The sequence below is a fragment of the Lathyrus oleraceus genome, chromosome 2, assembly GCF_024323335.1.
Source record: "Lathyrus oleraceus cultivar Zhongwan6 chromosome 2, CAAS_Psat_ZW6_1.0, whole genome shotgun sequence".
Lineage (NCBI taxonomy): Eukaryota > Viridiplantae > Streptophyta > Magnoliopsida > Fabales > Fabaceae > Lathyrus > Lathyrus oleraceus.
Window position 1 is genome coordinate 332,109,035 of NC_066580.1, and position 18,956 is coordinate 332,127,990.

The 18,956-nt window shown below is 35.7% G+C and overlaps 1 protein-coding gene across 1 annotated transcript; it reads right to left on the minus strand.

Moving 5' to 3' along the window:
* Positions 1–816: 816 nt before the first annotated feature.
* Positions 817–1,727, minus strand: LOC127119361 (MLP-like protein 423). Its single transcript, XM_051049589.1, has 2 exons — positions 1,385–1,727; positions 817–1,290 (listed from the first exon to the last, which is right to left on the minus strand). The coding sequence occupies exons 1-2, from the start codon at positions 1,569–1,571 to the stop codon at positions 1,016–1,018; spliced, it is 462 nt and encodes a 153-aa protein (XP_050905546.1). The 5' UTR covers positions 1,572–1,727; the 3' UTR covers positions 817–1,015.
* Between the last annotated feature and the right edge of the window lie 17,229 nt (positions 1,728–18,956).

Here is an 18,956-nt window from a genome sequence, read left to right on the forward strand (position 1 = left end):
TCAAATGTGCGTGATGTAGTCGAAGTTTGTTCAAGTATGCAATAGTCGAAGATAGTTTATACATTATGTGTGTAGTATCTATGTATGTCATGTATGAGTGTTATCATCATACATAACATACACATGATACTAGTCTGTAACTAGTTTGTTCTCTCACTTGTTAGGAGAGAGATTGGTCGTTATTTTAATTTGTAATCATTTAACGCCAAGTGAGAAAGTTAATAATTGTTTAACCAACTTTGTTTTCTATATCTTCTTCTCTCTCTTCTCTCATCTTTGAACGATTTTTTGTTTGATCACGATACTCTTTTTTTTATCACGATTTTACTTTATTCTTGACATTGATTATCATAACACAAAGTAACCGGAATCAATACAACCAATAAATTAGTTGGTTGTTTCAACCGATTAAACCTAGTAATTCAAAGGTTTTTTAATAAGTGATGTATTGTCTTTTGAAAATACTTGTCAATTAGTAGTATTCTTAATATTTCTTTATAGATTTGAATAAGTCAGTGACAATTATTTTTTAACAGCGTTTTTTTAATTCATTTTAATATAATATGCATGGGAGACAGACACTCTTGAGTCCTTCCAATTAATTGCGAGAAACTTTTGACAGCATTGAATCCTATTTCCAATATAGTAATGCTGCAGCGGCAGAACCATCAAATTCCGATACAGTATTGAATTCAATAATTCATTAAAGACTTTACCATGGTTGAGGTACCTACGTAGGGTTTGTGTGGTTAGTTATTACTCTCAATGAAGTATGATCAAACGTGTAAGTACAAATAAGTATAGAAAGAAAGAAAATAAAATAATGAACACTTATACTTCCATTCTCATACCCTTGCTCAATTATAAATAGACATTAAGTTCAGAATACAAATAAGGACAGACTCATTACTACACACATACAACATATTTAATAGAAAATGGTTCCATCATACCACCACATTATTTTATTAAAATAAACTAGCCTGTCCTTGAATTCATGAAATACATTGAACTTCTATGCAAGTGTTTGAATATAGTCATCCACCTCAAGGAAATTCTTGACAGCAAAATCTTTGACAATAGTTGGATCAGGAATGTCATGCTTAGTTTTGACATATTCAGCAGTCCATTTCACCTCACATCCTTCTCCAATGGGTATAACAGCTATGTGTCCCAAGAATTTTGTGTAGTACTGAAGAAGATCTCCTTCAACAATAGAATAGGTTACTGTCTTCTTTTCATCATCAGCCGCCTCGATCCTCTCTTTTGACGACTTTGCAAGCTGTGAGCCTACAATATAAACCACCAAAGTTTACAACATAAATTATGAAATAACTACAATTGTGAAATAATGAATAAATACAATGATGGACGTAAGTTTTACCTTCAGCATAATGGAAGTGGCGGACAGAACCAGGAGCTTTACCATCTCCTTCAAGGACATCAATGCTTTTGTAGTCATGTGGAAAGGCCTTAGGGAATATAGTTGTAGAATCTCTTATGGTTTGCCAGTACTTGTCTGCATTTGACTTGAGTTCAATGTCTACCTCTAGCTTCCCTCGAAGTGCCATGATTCAACAAGAAAGTGGAAATATTGTAGAATATTGTTATGCTATGAGAATGTGAGACAACGATCAAAACATGCATACAATATATAGAAACATCAAACAACTAACAACACATTACACATATGATTTAGTACAAATGCCATAAATTCAGCCGTTGATAATTCAGCAACCACTTTTAGTAGCATCGTCTAACTTTTCAGGTGAAGTTAATAATAACAATAACCTTCGGACCCACTAATTTTTTGAGTGATTCCTTCGTATCCACTCAAAATAGATCTGACATCAATGTAACAAGCTGAATTAATTGGGTTATGACAACGGTGTCGGTAATATCACTATGGCTTCATTAATCACAAATGTGGCATAGGTGATATATTTACTCATTATTGAGTAGAACTGACACTAGCTATTACCATGTTATGCTGCTTGCGCCGATCTCCTTTTAGGAAGGTTTGACAAACACGTTTCAATTTCTTTGTGGAATGCTGATGACTTCTCGGTAAACATATCGATATTGTTGAAGTAATAAAATTGTATCACGAAAGCGGTCAGATTGTGTTTTAGAATCCCATATTCCTTTGTTGTTGATGTTTGATGTCTTATATGAATGGTCTTATCATTATAACGTCACGGAGAATTAACAAAACCGTTACAGTCAATCCCTCACGAAACAATTTACTAACCACTACTCGGGGTTTTTTATCCCTAGTCCGCCAGCGTAAGCAAGGTTTGGTGGTGTATAGAACGTTAATTCACTATGCCACTACTCGAGGTCTCATATTTTTAATCAACCAACGTAATACAACAATTTCCTTAGATCCAACACATAAATATTCCCTTTGTGCCCAAGATCAAATTAAAAGAGTATCTAACGTAAAAAAACATTAATAATAATAAGCAATTAAATGTCATTATAGATCAAAAGGTTCATACAATAGTAAAATCAACGTACAATCCAACAATATAGAAATAGGTTCATTTTAACACAACTTAACCTAGAGGAGTTTAGCTACTCATAATGCAATTAAAAATACCACAATTGATAGATTAAAATAACATATAAAATCCCTTGAAGTAAATGCCTCCAATGGCTTCAAATGCTCTAAAAGTCAACACTTGTACTCTCAAAATTGTGCCTTGATATCCCAATTTTGTAACCCTTGTGATAGTGTAGAAAACCTCCTTTTAAAGGCGTCAGAGTGGACCAGAATGCATCAGAAAAGTCCATACAAAGTACATATTATGCGCGTCAAACCTTGAATCGTGCGCGTGATGCAACCTCTATTTCATTATCGCGCGCGCAATGCTGCGCGTGATTATTTCAGTGGTTGCACACTTTTGCTTCCTTTTTTACTTAAATTTTCACTAAGTCTGCAATTTTCACACTTAGTTATTGTCTCCTCATTCTTTGGTCATTCTTCTTAATTTTAGCTCAACTTTTACTTGTTTTGCTCCGATTTTTCGACTAAATATATGCAATGATGGACTGACATGTTGGTGTAAGCCCTAGAGGCCAATACTTTTGGTACTTGTATCGAATTATTTATTAATAATAAAAGGCATTTTCTTTATTATGGTTGATTAATAAAGTCCCTGGAATAGATAGTCCGTTTAATGTATTAAGTGTGACTTAATCATGAGAACACATTAAACATAACGACACTATTCTTAAAGTATCCGTAGTCGAGCTTTAGTGTGAAGTGGGATAACATTAAAGCATTAAGACTATTATGTTTGTAGACTGATGATCACATCTCATGGATCATGGATAAAGAGTTATCAAGTCTTAAACATAGGTATGAATATTAGGAGTAATATTTATACCGGATTGACCCGCTATGAGAATACTATATAGAAAGTTATGTAAAGTGTCATAAGTTATTCTCATGGTGATAATAGTGTATACCACTCTTCGACCTGAAACCACTATGGATCCTAGATGTAGAGTCGAGTGCTTTATTGTTGATCCAACGTTGTCCGTAACTGGATAACCATAAAGACAGTTGATGGGTACTCCACGAAGCATGCTGAGGGACATGAGTGACCTAGATGGAATTTGCCCATCCTGCATAACAGGATAAATGTCTATGGGCCCAATATTGAACTGAACAAGGATGACACGGTCTATGCCTTGTGTTCAATATAGACATAAGGGCAAAAGTGTAATTATACACATAAGTATTATCACAGAAGGTTTTGTCAGATCACATGACATTTTCGTGTCTTGGGTAGCAGTGATGTGTTGCTAGATACGCTCACTGTTTATTATGTTAAATGCGTGATTTAATATAATTGCCAACGTCACGAAAACCTACAGGGTCACACACAAAGGACGGATTGATGAGAGATAGAGTAACTAAGGAATACCGTAAGGTACGGTGCCCTTAAGTGAATTATAGAACATCGTAAGGTACTGTGTACTTGAGTAGAATACGAAATATGGTAAGGTACCATGAGCTTAAGTGATTTTGGGCATATTATAAGATATGGGCCAAAATACACTTAAGTGGACTTTTTAGCTTGAAGCCCACACAAGTGGTTCTATAAATAGAACCCTTGTGCAGAAGCATTGATAGTGGTTGCATTATTTCGTTTTCTCTCTCTCTCTCTCTCTCTCTCTCTCTCTCTCTCACTCACTCACTCACTCAAAGCCTTCATTCGTACCAGCTAGCACTGAGATTGAAGGAATACGTTCGTGTGGACTGAGTAGAGACGTTGTCATCGTTCAACATTCGTGATCGCTCCGTGGATCTGCATCAAAGGTTTTGATCGTCACAAGAGATCTGCACCAAAGGTTTCAATCGTCACAAGAGGTAAATATTCTATCACTGATCATGACCATTCGTAAGGATCTCTAAAGGAGAAAATTTTAATTTCCGCTGCGTTTTGGATCGCAATTCTCCTTCATGACATCACAACCCCAAACTTGAATTGTTGTTTGACCTCAACTAACTCGCCTATAACTGTACATTTCAACAAACAACAAGTCGCACAACAACAATCGAACATCACCAAATTAAATATTTATTTTACTTCACCATTGTTTTAGCTCTCAACTTCAATCCGACGAATTCATAAAACATCCTCAACATTGACGAGTACTCAACCTATCTTTCAGCTCACTATAACTCACTCAATAGATAGGGTGGTCTCTCAATCAACATGCAAAATCAATTATACTTAGCTTAATCATGCTTTAGTATAGTTCATCATAGAAATCACAACACACACATTAGAGGACTTTTTAGGTTGTAACTTGGGTTATGTTTGGATAGGATATTTTGAGAAAAGTAGGTTTAAACCTTTGGAGTTAGTTTCCTAGTTCTCCTTCTATCATCATACCTCTTTGTTTCTTTTTGACGGTACTGGAGAGTTTTGGTTCATCCTATAATATCATTATTTTCTTCTCTCATTGTTTTTTGAAGAAGTGTCTTTTCCACTTCTTTTTTCATAATTTTTTTTAATATTTTGGACAATCTTCTCTAGTACCCCAACCCCAAACTTAAAACTTTGCTCACTTCCAATAGCAACCCTAAATTTTATCTTTTTCATATACTGTAGGAACTATACTTCTATCTAACTCCAAAGAGAGGGTGGAAAGAAAAGATATTTCAAGTATATGGCTAAGAATTTTAGGTTGTGTCACCGAAAAAAAGGATAAGGCTCAAAGTGGTTAGCAATTGATATACTTATTACTACAGGGTGATTTAAAAAGGCTCAAAGTTATAAACAAAAAACTGCCCCTGAGTGTTGTGTTCAAACCAGATAACTTAATCGGAAATAGATCAAACCAGATAAAAGATTAATGCATTGATATACTCATAAAGAAAGAAAAGTGAACAATGGAAATATTTGGCTCAAACCTTACTATATGAGGTATCTATAGGTTGAGTACAAGTTCGTTGATTCTTTTCTCATCCTTCACCTTCAAGTTGTTAGTTGCTATTATGATGATCAAGTTTCTTTTGGATCATCTTTTGAATAATAAACTACTAAACTTGCAAAACTGAAAAAAGTCTAAAACGATTACAAACTTGTTTATTATAGACAACATAGATCTTCATATCAGGGTTACACTTGAGTAGAAAATTCCTCTTGAGGTTGGTCTTGGAAATAAAGTAAATTCTTCAAAACAATAAATAATTAAAAATGATAGATTATCTCTCATCCAGCGCTTCTTTTCCGTCAATAGCTTGACGTCCCAAGCTTAAAACACATCAGGCACAAGGGATACCCTCACGCTGGTGAAAACTCCTTTTTTCATTCTTATGTGAACTTCACTACCTTTTTCTTCCAATGGGTAGAATATCTTTAGATCCTCTACATGTAGTGTCCACTCATATACATTAAACACCACCTTATCCTTATTGAACTTCAAAATCAATCCACCTATCTCCACATCTACTTTTTCCTTCCCGGTTTCCAAGAATGGGCGCCCGAGAATTACTTACCCCTTTGAATCATTTTTCATATTGATAACCATAAAGTCTGCTGGGAAGGTCAAACCATCGACATGAACTAGCACATCTTGTACAATACCAAACGGATGTGTCACATATGAATTGACTAAAGTGAGTGTCATGTTGCTCGGCGTGACATTGATGATCGATCCTAAGTCACATATGTTAGAACAAGATTTTGGTTCTGCAATATATCTTTAAGTTTTGATGATAACAAAGAATGAAATAATTTGGTACCCTAATAAAGTTCTCTAAATGTGCAGGTTTCTAAGGAAAAATGAATCAGAGGAAAACAATATCTGGCACCTAACGTAGTCCAGAAAAGCTGATCCAGAAATGAAGAAATCATATATGACTCTGAACAAGAACACTTCTGAAAGAATCACATATAGAATCTGACATATGAAGACTCTACAGCTGATGACTCTGGAAGACAACATCAGAAGACACTATATCTGAAGACCAGTCAAGCTAACATCTAAAGTCTACTAAACAAACATTTATCTGAAGATTATTCAACAAACAACTATCTGAAGACTACAAGCTTCTTCCCGAAAAGACACTGACTCCGCTCACTTTGATTCACGCTTAACAAAGCATATGACTCATCAAAATCAGAAACTTAATCAAGAAGTGTTCTAAGTATGGTACAAATATCTATAAGGAAATTATGTATTATGCTCCAAGACTACTATGGAAAGGACAAGAAAGTTAATGTCATTAAGTCCAATAATTGACAAAAAATCTCCATTAATTTCCCTCGAACGGTATCATCTCAAAGTTCTATATAAAGGCCTCATCATCATTATACTGAATACGAATATCTATTCTTAATTTTGTTCATACTACTTACCTAGAAGCACTAAGGCAAACACGTGTAACTCTTTAAAGTTATTGATTTTTCTCAAGTGACTTGTTGAAGTCTGTAGACTTGAGAGGGCTAAGAGATTGTTGAACTCTTAGAAGTTTTTGTAATTTATTGAGATTAATGGATTAAGTCCTTATTAAAGGTGAAATCACCTTGGCTGGGTGGACTGGAGAAGCTTTGATTTTCAAGCAAACCAGGATAAGTTTATTGTGTTGATATCATTAACTTTCATATGTGCGATGTTGCAAAAGTTTTTGACTACTATGAAAACAATTCAAACCCCCCTTTCTTGTTTTTCTCTACCTTTAATTGGTATCAGAGCTTCGATTCTGTTATTGATTTTTTAATCAAACACTTAACAGTGTAGAGAGATCTAGTGTGAGAAAAACATCATGGCTAACACAAATGAAAGAGATAGATACAATGCTAAACCTCTAGTTTTTGATGGAGAAAAATTTGACTATTGGAAGGATAGAGTTGAAAGCTTCTTCCTAGGCTACAACATTGATCTATGGGATATCATCACAAATGGTTACGAACCACCAATTTCTGCTATCGGTATCGCTATTCCAAGAAGCAGAACGAGTGATGATTAGAAGCGTGAATTCAAGAATCACAATAAAGCTAGAACCATTTTATTGAACGCAATCTCCTATAATTAATACGAGAAATTCACCAATAGGGAAATAGCTAAAGAAATCTTTGATTCCTTGAATATGACTCACGAAGTCAACAATCAAGTTAAAGAGACTAAGGCTCTGGCCTTAATCCAAAAGTATGAAGCCTTCGGAATGGAAGATGATGAAGTTGTTGAAGTAATGTTCTCAAGGTTCCAAACCTTAGTTGCAGGACTCAAGGTTCTGGACAAAGGAAATACTACAGTAGATCATGTAAATAAGATAATCAGAAGTCTTCCAAAGAAGTGGAGACATATGGTTACTGCTCTGAAGTTATCCAAGGATTTGAACAACATAAGCCTTAAAGAACGTATCATCTCCCTCAGGAGTCATGAGATATAGCTACAAGAAGATGAACCTTAGAAGAAAAGAAAATCAATAGCTTTGAAGTCGAGATCAGAAAGAAGAAAGCCAGAGAGGAACAAAGTCTTTCAAGCTGATGAAGAAGACGACGATGACTCTGAGAATGAAGAGTCTAATGATGAAGAGGAGTTATCTCTTCTTCCTAGAAGAATTAAAAAGCTATGGATAAAAATAAATAACAACTTCAGAAGGCCCAAACAGAAAAGAGATCGTCCAGAGTCAACCTCCAGAGGCAAACCCAACAAAGAAGTAACCTGCTACGAATGCAAAGAACCTGGACACTACATAAATTAATGTCTAAACCTAAAGAAAGACAGATCCAGAAAGGAAATTTTCACGTAAAACTCCTTCAAAGATAAGAAGAAGGGACTCATGGCAACATGGGACGACTCTGAATCTGAAGCTTCAGAATTTGAATCTGAAGCTACAGAATCTGATTCTGAAGAGGAGCAAGCAAACGTTGCATTCATGGCTACAACTTCTGGAAGTTCATCTGAAAGAGAGCCTGACTCTTAAGAGGTATTCTCTGATTTTTCTCGTTCTGATCTGGAAGTCTGTTTATCAGAATCTCTGAGCTTGTATCAAAAGCTTCGACAAAAATTCAAGAACCTGAAAAAGTTTCACGAAGAGACTGTTGAAGAGTGTGATAAGCTTGAGAAAGAAGTTTCTGAACTTAAAGAAAATAATTTTATCCTTGAAAAATAAAATGAATTTTCAACCAAAGAATGTTCAAAACTTGAAGAAACTCTTTCTAAATTTCCACCTACTTCTGACACCATCATATATAAATATGAAAGGGCTTTTCAAAAATTTCTGAAGAACGGACTTGAAAGAAGAAAAATGGCTTATATGATCTATGGTGTTAGTCATAATAAGAAAAGAGGAATTGGATATGACTCTGATGAAGATGATCTAAAACCTTTTGTAGAAAACAAACTTAAATCTCCTTTCTCTTATCATTACACAGCTGCACAAACTCAGAAATTTAATAATGCTAGAAAACCCAAAGTTTTCAGAAACTTTGGGAGAACTAATCCTAAAGGACCCAAAAGATTCTAGATACCAAAAGATAAAATAGTATATACTGCAAATATCTTATGCAACAGAGTTAAAACACCAATCATGGTACCTGAACTCTGGACGCTCAGGACACATGACGGGAAGAAAGCATATGTTCCAAAACCTGGAACTTAAAGATGCTAGCTTCCTAGGCTTTGGAGGAAATCAGAAAGGAAGGATCAGAGGATCTGGAATAGTTGGTAATGGATCTCTTCCCTCTATATCTGATGTCCTTTATATTGAATAGTTAATGCATAACTTGTTATCCATAAGTCAATTAAGTGATAACGATTATGATATAATCTTCAATCAAAAAACGTGCAAAGTAGTTAATCAGAAAAATGGCACAATCCTTTCCACTAAAGGATATAGAGTGTATAATACAGAAACATAAATTGTGGAAGAATCAATACATGTCAGATTTAATGATAAGCTTGACTCTGAAAACTCAAAGCTAGTTGAGAATTCTGCAGATTTGGACATAACACTTTCGGGTTCTTACGAAAAGATCACAGAATCTGATGAAGCAGAAAGAGAAACGTCAGAAGCATCTGAAGTCACAATCAATCGGAAAAGATTGAGAAATAGACAGAATGTTTCTGAAGAGCTGATTCTGGGAAACAAAAATGAACGTGTCAAAATAAGATCAACATTCAAAGATTCTTAAGAAACACTTCTAGGACTAGTATCTCTGATAGAGCCAACATCCTTTGAAGAAGCTCTTCAAGACAAATAATGGATTTTGGAAATGAAAGAAGAACTTGATACGTTTGCCAAGAATGATGTCTGGGATCTTGTACCAAGACCCAAGGGAACACGTGTGATTGGAACCAAATGGGTTTACAAAAACAAACTAAATGAAAAGGGTGAACTGGTCAGAAACAAAGCACGACTGGGTGGCACAAGGTTATAGTCAATAGGAAGGTATTGACTAAAACAAAACCTCTTTTCCAAACATCAGAAGCCACATATGTATATCAAAGCAAATACATAAAAGACATTATGAAGAAATTTGACATGTCATAAAGTAAACCAGCCAAGACTCTCATGCATCTTACTTGCATTCTAGAGAAATAAGAGGTAAGTCAAAAGGTTTCTCATAAACTTTACCATGGTATGATAGGTTCTCTTCTCTATCTGACCGCTACGCGTTCAGATATATTATTCAGCGTCATGTGAGGTATCTGAAAGGAACACCTATCCTTTGCCTGATGTATAAGAAAACATTTGACTACAGGCTTTCTGGGTATTGCGATGTAGATTACGCTGGAGACAGATTGGAACACAAAAGCACATATGGGAACTATCAGTTTCTGGGAGGAAACCTCATCTCATGGGCAAGCAAAACTCAATCAACCATTGCACTGTCAACTGTAGAAGAAGAATACATTACAGCTTCACTGTGCAGCACTCAGATGCTTTGGATGAAAAATCGGCTTGAGGACTTTCAGACTTATGAGAGTAACATCCCTATCTTTTGTGACAATATTGCTACTATATGTTTAAGTAAGAATCCAATTTTATATTCTAGAGCCGAGCACATAGAAATTAAACATTATTTTATAAGAGACTATGTTCAGAAAGGGATAATAATTTTAAAATTCATAAATACTGACCATCAATGGGCTGACATCTTCATAAAACCCTTAGATGAAGATAGATTTTTTTTCATTCTGAAACATTTAAATATGACAAATTGCCTAAAATGAATCTGAACTTATACTTCTCCTCTCTAATATTAAAATAGATTTTGAGTTAAACATGTTGTTCATCTGGATCTGGTTCTGATACTTCTACAAGTTAGATGATATCTGGATTAGAAACCTTATGAATCATAAACCTTTTGGGATTCCTGACTCCAGAAACATCAAAACATGGTCTCTCAAACACGTGGCTTTGGATCTTCTAGACAATTGTCTAGCTCAGAACTCAAGTGTCAAACTGTTGAGATCCCCTCTAGCAGTGTGCATATTTTTTAGATTAGACAACCATCATTAGTTGCATTTAATTCTCTACGCGCTTGTCAACTCATATTTCAGCAGTCATAAATTTTTTTGTCCCCTTTTGATTCTAACGTTGTAGTTTTGCATGTGTTTCGAATATGTTTATATACTACCACCATTCCCACTTTCACACTTTTCACTCTCACAACGTACACAAACTCTTGCCTTCATTATCTCTGCAACCTCAACATCCTTGCAACTTCATCTCCTTCCACAATTGCAACATGAATCCTCAACAACAACAGGTTTTCGAATATTCTCAACAAATGAATGCTGTTGAGCGACCAGTTGAAGCTCCATAACAGTTTACAACCCAAACCTCTACGCCCTCAACAACTTCATATCAAGAACCTCATGTTCTTGATCACCCCCTCACATCAATCTTGCCTCCCCTTTTGAAAAACTGGAAGTTTTGTGGGAACTTTTGGTTGATTTTAACAACCTCAAGAGTAATAGCATTGATATAACTGAAGAACTGGAGAACCAAGGGTGGGGAAAATACTTCAAGCGTCTTTATGGTCCAGTTTACACCTTCACGGTGAAGGGATTCTAGAGGTTCGCTGATTGCGATGACCACTGCATCGTATCCTACATTCTGAGGGTTAAGACGGTGATCACAGAGAAGTTAATTGCCAAGCTTCTGGACATGGAAATAGTAGGGGTCAGAAGGATATAAAATATCAATCCTAGGGCTAAGTATGTGTCCCAGGAAATCATCCCTACTATTTTCACTCAGAACCCGGAAGGGAGAACTTCAAAGAACAAAGAACTTCACCAAAATCTAAGAGTTTGGTTGAAGATCATTCTGGGAACTATCCATCATTGTCCAGCGTCCAACTCATCCAACTACATTAGTACGGACCAGAAGTGCATTCTGTACTGTCTGTACAAAGGGTTGAAGTTGAATCTTCCATCCCTCTTCTTCAAGTATCTAAGGGACTCCATCAGAGATACCAGGAACAATATGAAGTCCAGAAATTACATCCCTCTAAGGAGATTAATTTATGATGTTCTGATAGAGAGTGGGATGGTGGACCACCTCATCTCTATCAATATGATGGAAAACATCACGATGGACATGGGCAAGCCTCTGAATGCCAGGAGTCTGAAGATCATGGGGCTAATTGACAAGGTCAGAGGCAAACCCACTTTTGACACCTTCTGAGAATCTCTAAAGGATCGAAGGGAGATATACAATGGGATGTATCTCTTCTCTAAGATTGATCCCACAGTGGTAATCGCTCATTATCTTCAGGATCTGGAAGCTCAAGGAATATACTTTTTTGGGTTGAGCTTGGACTGGTTACCAGAGCAGCCACCAAATTTCATGAAGAGGAAGAGAGAGCCCTCTGAGAAGAAGAAGATGAAGACTCAAAAGCTAGGACAATCTTCAGCATCTCAGAAGTAACTTGTGCCTCTAAGCTTCTCAACACAATCTAAGTCTCATGTCTCAGAAGCTCCCCTAAGTTCTGGTTCTAGGAAAATTCTCTCATCCCTACCTCAATCACCTCCTATCATCTCTCCCTCTGACCCAACCATCTCCATCCCCATTCTTTCAGAACCCAACACTTCTGAACCCCACATTTCTGAACCAAACACATCCTCACTCCCACTCCCACAATTTAACCTAACAACCACCTCAATCCCTGTATTTGATGCCATATTTCTAAACGAACCCATATCACCTCCCTCATTTACTCCCAGTTCCCTTCCATACTATGACCTAACCTCAAACTATAAACATTCATACATTCCTGGCCCAACCACCCCCACTCTTGCACAACTTCAAGCCACAATTAAATCTGCAGAGACTTAATATGTACTAGAAGCCTCTCTGAACAAGTCAGGAATGACTACATCAGAGGTGTTGAAGAGAGAATGGAGGTGCGTCTGGTGCAGGACGCTGCAGAAAGGACCAGGAAGAAAGGGCCAGAAAAGAAGCTGAAGAGAGAGTTGCTGCTAAGGAATATGCTGAAAATGTTGTTGCTGCAGAAGCTGAAGCTAAAGCAAAAGATGACGCTGAAGAAGTTGCTCGCATAATTGTAGAAGAGGTTGCAAAGTCATCTGAGGTTGCTCTGACTCGAGGTGAGCCATCAACATATGATCTAGCTTCCCTAGTTCTCAAAACTCTAGAAGAGTTTCAGAAAGAACAGGAATTGGTGAGATCCAGACTCGACCAACAAGATCAAGTCAACTCCAGCATCTGGAACCTACTTGCTCGGCTACTTTAGAGGATGCCTCCTCCTCCAAACCCTTAGGCACTCTTGGATTAATTGCTTGTAAAAACATTTAAGAGTTTTTGCCTCTGAGGCCTCCTTCGTCTATGCTTTTTTGTTGTGTATCTCTCTGACTTATCAATGAAGTGTTTGCCTTCTGTGATTTACTCTTTTGCAGTTTTTTGTTAACTTTTTAAGTCTGACAAAAAGAGGGAGAAATAAATAATATCCTTTCTGATGAAATAATATATCTAACTCGCGGAAATGCACTGCTTACATTCTAATATTAAAAATAAATTGTGTAGTCTAAGTGTTTTACAATATATATCTGAACAAGGAAAACTGAATCAATATTTGAGAAACAAGTCAAGCAACCTAAGAAGCTCTGGTAAGAAACTCTCTACCCCATAAACCCTTCTTCTGGTACAAATATCTTTAAAAAAATTCTATGTATCAGACTTAGGGGGAGATTGAAAATCTCAGGGGGAATCATACTATACCTGACTCTGACTCATTTAAATCTGCATCTTTGTAAAGTACCATTCTTTCATCAAAAATATAAGTTTTTTCCTCATCAAAAAGGGGGAGATTGTTAGAACAAGATTTTGATTCTGCAATATATCTATAAGTTTTGATGATAACAAAGAATGAAACAATTTGGTACCCTAATAAATTTCTCTAAGTGTGCAGGTATCTAAGGAAAAAAATATTTGGCATCTAACGTAGTCCAGAAAAGTTATTCCAGAAATGAAGAAATAATATTTGACTCTGGAAAAGAACACTTCTGAAAGAATCACATACAGAATCTGGCGTCTGAAGACTCTAAACCTAATGACTCTACAAGAAAACATCAGAAGACACTCTATCTGAAGACCAGTCAAGCTAACATCTGAAGTTTATTCAACAAACATCTATCTGAAGACTATTCAACAAAGAACTATCTGAAGACTACAAGATTCTGCCCAAATACTCTGACTCCGCTCACTCTGATTCATGCTCAACAAATCATCTGACTCATCAAAATCAGAAACTTAATCAAGAAGTATTCTAAGTATGGTACAAATATCTATAAGGAAATTATGGATTATGCTCCAAGACTACTATGGAAATTACAAGAAAGTTAATATCATTAAGTCCAATAATTGACAAGAAATCTCCATTAATTTCCCTCCAACGGTATCATCTCAAAGTTCTATATAAAGGTCTCATCCTCATTATGCTGAATACGAAAGAAAATAATACAACAAATTCTACAATACACTTCAAACTACAATGATCAACCTTTCATTGTAGTATTCAATAATCACACAAGAGTTGTTGCTCATAGTATGTGATCATTGATCATTGTTCTTAATTTTGTTCATACTGCTTACCTAGAAGCACTAAGGCAAACACTTGTAACTCTTTAAAGTTGTTGATTTTTCTCAAGTGACTTATAGAAGTCTGTAGATTTGAGAGGGCTAAGAGATTGTTGAACTCTTAGATGTATTTGTAATCTATTGAGATTATTGGATTAAGTCCTTATTGAAGGCGAAATCACCTTGGTCGGGTGGACTGGAGTAGCTTTGATTTTCAAGCGAACCAGGATAAATTTCTTGTGTCGATAGCATTTACTTTCGTGTGTGTGGTATTGCAAAAGTTTTTGACTACTGTGAAAATAATTCAAGCCCCCATTTCTTGTTTTTCTCTACCTTCAACATAAAGCATGTGGTATTTTCAACCCATCAATGGTTCAAGTGATGTTGAACTCCCCTAGATCCTTCATCTTTAGTGGTACTTCCCACAGTTCCAACATCTCCTCTTTCTCTATCAAGTTGACCTGCTTTTGTGTCAACTTCTGCTTTTCACCTTTCATCAATGCCTGCATAAACTTAGCAAATTTCGGAATTAATTCTAAAATTTCATGAAAAGAGATACTTACGTGAAGTTGTGCCAATGCATCTTTAAATTTTTCAAATATTCCAGCCTCATCCTCATGTACCAATTTCTTTTTAAAGATGGGATATGGTAATTTTACGTAATCAGGTAAATATGGGTTTGGTTCATTCAGGTTTTGCTTCTTTGTTCTCCTCCAAAGAGAATTTTAATCTATAAGTTGATCAATGGTGACTCCTCTTTCCTCTTTGTCACCTTGATTTTCACTATCCTCTTTATTCACTTCCACCTTCCTTCTTCTCAATTTTAACCTCTTGAACTCTTCCAGCTTCACCCTTTTAGTAACTACACCAAAATCCATTTTCACAACCTTGCATGTTTCATTCTGAGGATTATCAATAGGGTTACATGTAACACCCCCCAAACTACTACTACTCAAATATAACATACAATTGCATAATCAGAGTAAATTAAAGCTTGCATACATGAGGGCATCATATTTACTTCTTCCAAAAACAACACATGCCATGGTCACATACAAGTAACACAGATTATAAATCAATACCAAATAACCAACATGCAAACTCACACAACCGAATAACATCTCTCTTCATAAATGGTAAATAGTGATGATTCCCATAAATGTTGGGCTCTAAGGCCACTCAACATCAAAACCAACATATCTGAATAACAAGATAAAAGAGAGCACAACAATATCTCTCAACATCAAAACAAATACAAATAATCTCATAAACCCAAGTGTTACATGACCACAGGACTATAGACTACCTAGTCAAAACACATGTTTACCATCATACAACATGGCTCAACAATCCACAAGTGTTCATTTATAAATACTAAACGATATACAAAAGTCTTATTTCAAAACATACCGATTTCATACAAACATGCATCATATCATCTTATTAATGAATCACATGTTTACCATCATACAACATGGCTCAACAATCCACAAGTGTTCATTTATAAATACTTAACGATATACAAAAGTCATATTTCACAACATACCGATTTCATGTACATATTATCATTCATCATCATTTACAAATCATCATCAAATATGTATACAACTTTCACCTGATTCCATAATGTATACAAGTCACCATTTCATCACATATATCACAAATATGCTCACATACCACATCAACAATTCATATCAAATGGATCACCTAAAATCCACGTATATGCATATCTACCAAAATCATATCCACACAAGGATATCACATAATCACACAAACAACAATTCACACCGACGCGTGCGACTCAATGTGGGACTCAATGCGATATGCATGTGGATCCCATATGTTATCATTTCCGGCTTTCCGAGCGTCTCTCAAATAGACTAGATAACCACCTCTAAAGCTCGATTCGACCTTAAGCTTTTAAACCCCATTCGGTGTTAGGTTTGGGACAAGCAAATAATCTACGCGAGATTACCCAACATTGCCTCTTTCATAGACTCATGCAAGTGTAAGTGTGCAACAACAACAAGACTCATGCAATTAAGAGGATCGCAACCCCTTAATTATACATAAGCGTACCACATCCAACATTTGCACAACATACACCTAACATGACTTCAATCCCAAACAATACATCAAATAGCATTCATCATCTCATTACAACATATTAACACAAAGCAAACAAGGTTTATTCATATTATTCATCAAATTCATCAATTCATATCATCACATACATAATTTAAAGTATTATGTTTCTTTACAAAATCCATCTAAAACCATCCAATACATGCCAAACAATAGAAAACATGTCATTCACATTCACCACACAGACAACATACATCCATATTAGGATTCTTTTGATAAAATATTAATCTACTGTTATCAAAATGAATATCACGTTATAGATAATATTCTTAGCTTCGTAACGGTCAAAACGGCACCTCAAACAGAGTTACGGTTCAAAAGTTATTAAATTTATAAGTTTATTAAAATGCTGTAAAAAACCCAGAGAATTTGTTGTTGCGAAAATGCTCTCAAAAATCAGAAAATTTGCTGTTGCAAAAATGCTGTCAAAAACCAGAAAAACTGCTATTGCAAAAATGTTGTTGTCCAGCATGAATTTTCATCATAAAACCACATTAATCCATCATTTTTCATGAAATAAATAGTTATACAACCTCTCTCTCTCTCTCTCTCTCTCTCTCTCTCTCTCTCTCTCTCTCTATATATATATATATATATATATATATATATATATATATAGCAACTATTAGGATCATAGAAACAAGATTCTCAACTCCACTAATTTTCACCAAAATCCCAAATCAACCATTTTCAAGTGAAACTCAAACATGCAATTATACACTAAATCATGTTCTATACACATACCCATTCATGGAATTCAATATAGAAACGTCATAGCATATCATAAACATCAATTTCATAGATTAAAACATAAACACATGTTAGGGTTTCTTAAAAATCAAAATCCCCAAATCCTAAGTTCATGATATCTAACCCACATACATTACATGCATTATGTTTACTCATGACCACTTGAAATCCCACCTTACCTTAGTATAAATGAAATCTCTAGGTCCTTTTTCTTCTAGTTTCCTCTTCTCCTCTTTCTCTTCTATTCTCTTCTATTCTGTCTTCTTCTCTTGTTAACTCATAATGGGCTTAACCCGCTTATCCACCCATTCTAATTAATTAGGCTCATTACTAGACAATTGTTATTTCTACTCATAAAATCCAATTATTCAAATAACACATATATTCAAATAATTGAAATAATCACCAGAACACATATTTAATTCATTATCACACCAAATAATGATTAATTAAAATAAACACTAATAAATAAATACGGAAATTAAATCAGGGTGTTAGAACTCTCCCCCACTTGAAATATTTGTGTCCTCGAAAATTACCTCAAGCAAACAACTCGGGATATGAATCCCTCATCTGACTCTCAAGCTCCCATGTCACATTTCCACCAACCGGTCCTCCCCAAACGACTTTCACTAAAGCGATCTATTTACCATGGAGTTGTTTCACCTCTCTATCTTCTATCCGCATAGGTAATGTCTCCACGGTCAAATTATCTCTAACCTCAACATCATCTAATTGGACAACATGCGAAGGATCTGCAATGTATCTCCTCAATTGAGACACGTGAAACACATCATGGAGATTAGCAAGTGATGGAGGCAACGTAGTTCGATAAGCCACATCACCAACTTTCACGGAAATCTGATACAGACCAATAAAACTCGACGTCAACTTACGCGAATTCAATGCTCTACCAACATTCATTACCGGAGTAACTCTTTAAAATACAAGATCATCTACCTCAAACTCAAGCGCTTTCCTTCTCTTGTCATGGTAACTCTTCTAACGACTCTGAGAAACCTTCATCTTCTCTCTGATCATTTTAATCTTATCATTAGTTTGTTGAACTATCTCAGGTCCAACCACATCACTCTCTCCAGATTCGTACCAACACAAAGGCGTCCTACACCTTCTAGCATACAAAGCTTCAAACGGAGCCATACCAATACTCGAATGAAAACTATTGTTGTAGGTAAACTCAATAAAAGGCAAATAGCTATCCCAAGCACCTCGCTGTTCCAAAACACAAGCTCTCAAAAGATCCTCAAGCGAATGAATCGTCCTCTCAGTCTAACCATCTGTCTACGGATGATAAGCAGAACTCAAACACAACTTTGTACCCAAAGCACGTTGCAAACCTTCCCAAAATCTCGAAGTAAACCTTGCATCCCTATCTGGCACAATGCTAGAGGGAATACCATGCAAACTGACAATTTTCTCAATATACAGCTTTGCAAGCCTCTCCATTGGATAATCCATTCTAATCGGA

Coding starts and splice junctions, on each gene's coding strand:
- LOC127119361 (XM_051049589.1), bottom strand. CDS start 1,571: ATGGCACTTCGAGGGAAGCTAGAGGTAGACATTGAACTCAAGTCAAAT. Junction 1,291..1,384: donor CCACTTCCATTATGCTGAAG/GTAAAACTTACG, acceptor TTTATATTGTAG/GCTCACAGCTTGCAAAGTCG.